At 46.3% G+C, this 3,641-nt stretch overlaps 1 protein-coding gene across 1 annotated transcript; it reads left to right on the top strand.

The window, feature by feature from the left end:
* The first annotated feature begins 1,765 nt into the window (after positions 1 to 1,765).
* Positions 1,766 to 2,704, top strand: LOC119565281 (olfactory receptor 52N2-like). The gene has a single exon (XM_037889784.1). It carries the CDS (start codon positions 1,766 to 1,768, stop codon positions 2,702 to 2,704), a length of 939 nt encoding a protein of 312 aa, XP_037745712.1.
* The last annotated feature ends 937 nt before the right edge of the window (positions 2,705 to 3,641 follow it).

Below are 3,641 nucleotides of genomic sequence, written 5' to 3' on the forward strand. Positions count from 1 at the left end.
GCCAGAGGACTCTTTGCCGCTTTTACAGATCCAGACTAACATGGCTATCCCTCTGAAGATTAAAATGACTGTTTCCTTGGGGGAAACTTGGCTCTTTTCAATATACAAATTGCAATGTGTATCAGACCTATTGTCCATCTAGTCCAGTGTCCTGTCTCTGAGAGCGACAGCCCAGATGCAGCAGAAGAAGTAAGAAACCCAGAAGGAGGTGGATTCAGGGTCTCACCCTCATGCCTGACAGCTAGCTCTTGGCTTGTGCCTTGAAACACCTAAGTCTATAGATATTCCAAAATATTTATTTAGCTGTAAAGATTGTAACTGGATAGTCTTTCTATCCATGTGAATCTCCAAACCCTTCCTCATTCTCATTTACCTTACAGCCTCAAATACCTCTTGTGACAATGAGTTCCTCAGTCTAATTAGGCTTTGACCGAATAAAGCATTTGTATCCATTGGTTTTGATTTTTCTACTTTTCGGTTTAATTTAATGTCCTCTTGATCTTGTGTTATGAGACAGGGAGAACACAGTCTCCATCTACTCTCCACCAATCTGTATTTCATAGACTTTTCTCATGGCCCCTCTAATGCACCTCCTTGGTAAGGTAAACATCCCAGACTTTACAACCTGTATCCATATAAGAGTTTCCCCAGGCCCTTGATCATTCTTGTTCACTATGCCGGAACCCCTCTAGTTCTGTAATAACATGTGTGAAAAGGGTGCCCCATACTTCACAGAGGAGGCCAGAGGAGGCCAGAGGAGCGTGAAACATTGACTGATTGATCTCATGGCATTTTATTTCCTTTATGGTTCCCCATCCCATTCCTCCTGGATCCCAATGTTTTCCTTAGTTTCTGGCCATACTTGCACTGTGAGCAGGGGTTTACAGAGCTGTGTACCATGATGCCAAGCTCCCTGTCCTGAGTTCAGACAGTTAAAGTAGAACCTTGTAAGGTGTTTAAGGAATTGAAGCTTTTCCCTCCAATGGGCATGCACATTGCAGTTTTTGACATTGAAGTCCATCTGTGGACTTCACATCAGACAGTCTTCGGGACACACAGCTCACACAACTTCCAACTTCCTGGGTCTGACCTCGGAACATTCAGCATCGTCTGCCCCTCCGTGTGCTTCCCACAGCGAGTCCGCCCAGGCGGGGTCCTGGGGAAGCCAGAGGGTCCTGCCCCGCAACTTGGCAGTCAGACATGACTCTCAGCCAGCCAGTAAAACAGAAGGTTTATTAGACGACAGGAACATGGTCTAAAACAGAGCTTGCAGGTACAGAGAACAGGACCCCTCAGCTGGGTCCATTTTGGGGGCCGTGAGCCAGACACCCACGTCTGCACTTCACCCCATGACCCCAGCCAGCCCCAAACTCAAACTCTTTCCAGCCCCTCCTCCTCTGGGCTTTGTCCCTTTCCCGGGCCAGGAGGGCACCTGATTCCTTCCTTCTCCAACCCTTTAGCTCTTACCTTGCAGGGGGGAAGGGCCCAGGGAAACAGTTGCCAGGAAACAGGGTGTCAGCCATTCTCTGTGTCCAGATCCCTGCACACACCTGCCCTCTAGGGATCTGCAAGGATCGTACACCCTTATCCCACCACCTAGTTACTTAAGAACTGCATAGGGGAAACTGAGGCACCCCCACACTATTCAGAGGAAACTTTAAGAACAGTCCCACTTTGTCACAACATGTAACCCCCCTAACTCTGCTTCTTTCCCTTTACAGACACCTGGAGCATTTCTGAGCCCAATCCACGCACAGACCACCACATGGCGGCTTTCAACCTCAGTGACTATGACCATTCATCATTCATCCTAACAGGCATCCCTGGCCTGGAAACTGCTCACAGCTGGATTTCCATCCCTTTCTCTATGTTCTACATTCTTGGCCTGTTGCTAACTTCCATGGTTCTGTTTGTTGTAGGCAAAGAGCAGACCCTGCATGAACCAATGTACCTGCTGCTCTGCATGCTGGAGCTCACAGAAATCAGCGCGTCTACTGCCATCGTGCCAAAGGCACTGTGTATATTTTGGTTCAATTTGAAAGTCATTACTGTGGGTGGCTGTCTCACCCAGATGTGCTTCATTCAGGTGGTTTCTGTTATACAGTCAGCCATCCTCACGACAATGGCCTTTGATCGCTATGTTGCCATATGTAACCCTCTGAGATATGCCACCATCCTCACCAACGCACGAATAGCTAAGCTAGGGCTCGTGTGTTTGGTAAGAGCTGTTCTCTTCATTCTGCCCCTGCCTCTGCTCCTGAGCAGGCTGCCATTCTGTGCCAGCCGCATTATCCCCCACATGTACTGTGACCACATGGCTGTGGCAAAGATGTCGTGTGGGGACATTACAGTCGACAGGATATACATCTTATTCGTAGTATTTACAGTCTTTGTGTTTGACATGACACTTATTGCTGTGTCGTATGGTCTGATAATCAGGGCCGTCCTCAGAATCCCCTCCAAGGAAGCCCACCAGAAAGCCCTTAACACCTGTACAGCCCACATCTCTGTCCTTCTGATTTCTTCTACTCTCGCCCTCTTCTCTCATCTGAAACACTGGTTCAGTCAGGGCATCACTCCCTATGTACACGTCATCTTCTCCAGCCTGTATTTCCTCCTCCTTCCTATGCTCAACCCTATCATTTACGGTATCAAAACCAAAGAGCTTCGTGACAAAGTGTGCAAATACATCTGCAGAATGTGATCACCTCGGACCACTGACTCCAAACCTCTGTTTCATGAGGGGGGAAATGATATCTCCTCATTAATCAACAGTGTTCTATCCAAGTTTGGCTGAGTCCATCATTGTGGAAATTCACAGACTTTAAAGCTCCTCACACCTAACATCTTATCACTCCATCACCAAGCACTGCTCTCTGTTGCTGAGTTCCCTCTCTCTGACCATATCCTGATCACTTTCAGTGTCACCCATCAGCCCCCACCTCTACACACCATGTCACTTGGCATTCCTTTTACTTCCATACCAGCAGAAGACACTGCAGCTTTCTGAAGCAAGGTGGCTTCCCATTAGACCCTGTGTGAACAGCATTCTTGTTCAGTCTGGTGAAATAAAGCTATGCTTTCTGATAGACAAAAAAAAAAGAAAAGAAAAAAAAAGAAAGCAACTATAATTCTGAACTTCTTTATCATAACTACAGTGATCTGGTGAGCAAAATTTACCTGATTTTTCTAAGACCAATAATTCAGGAAGCCCGGAGGATAAACCAAATGTTTCCCTTGGAAAGTGCTAGTACAGGAAAGCTGCTGCAGGAACTGAGGACATTCTACAACAACTTCTTGCTGAGAGTTGTGAAACTGTGTGTTTTTGAGAACTGGACCATGTTACCCTAGATTTGAGGGGTGTGTACCCCAGAACGTGATCAAGCTAATTGCAACCATAGGGTGTGCATTCAGTCACTATGAATTAATAAAAGAGACCATCACATAATTAAGTGTTAATTGGAAAGCAGGCTTTTAGATGCAAGGTTACAATCTAGCTGGCAGTTCCTGCTAATCAGAATGGGAGGAGTGGACAGACAAGTAAATATATGAGAAAGAAAGTAGATAAATGGATGCAAACCTTGACTTTAGATGCCTCAGATAGTAGAAGTTTTTTGAAAGTTAGGAAAAGTGATGATCCA

The sequence above is a fragment of the Chelonia mydas genome, chromosome 1 (genome assembly GCF_015237465.2).
Source record: "Chelonia mydas isolate rCheMyd1 chromosome 1, rCheMyd1.pri.v2, whole genome shotgun sequence".
Taxonomy (NCBI): Eukaryota; Metazoa; Chordata; order Testudines; family Cheloniidae; genus Chelonia; species Chelonia mydas.

What these genes read in the sequence shown, in the direction of transcription:
- LOC119565281 (XM_037889784.1), top strand. Translation starts at nt 1,766, where the DNA reads ATGGCGGCTTTCAACCTCAGTGACTATGACCATTCATCATTCATCCTA.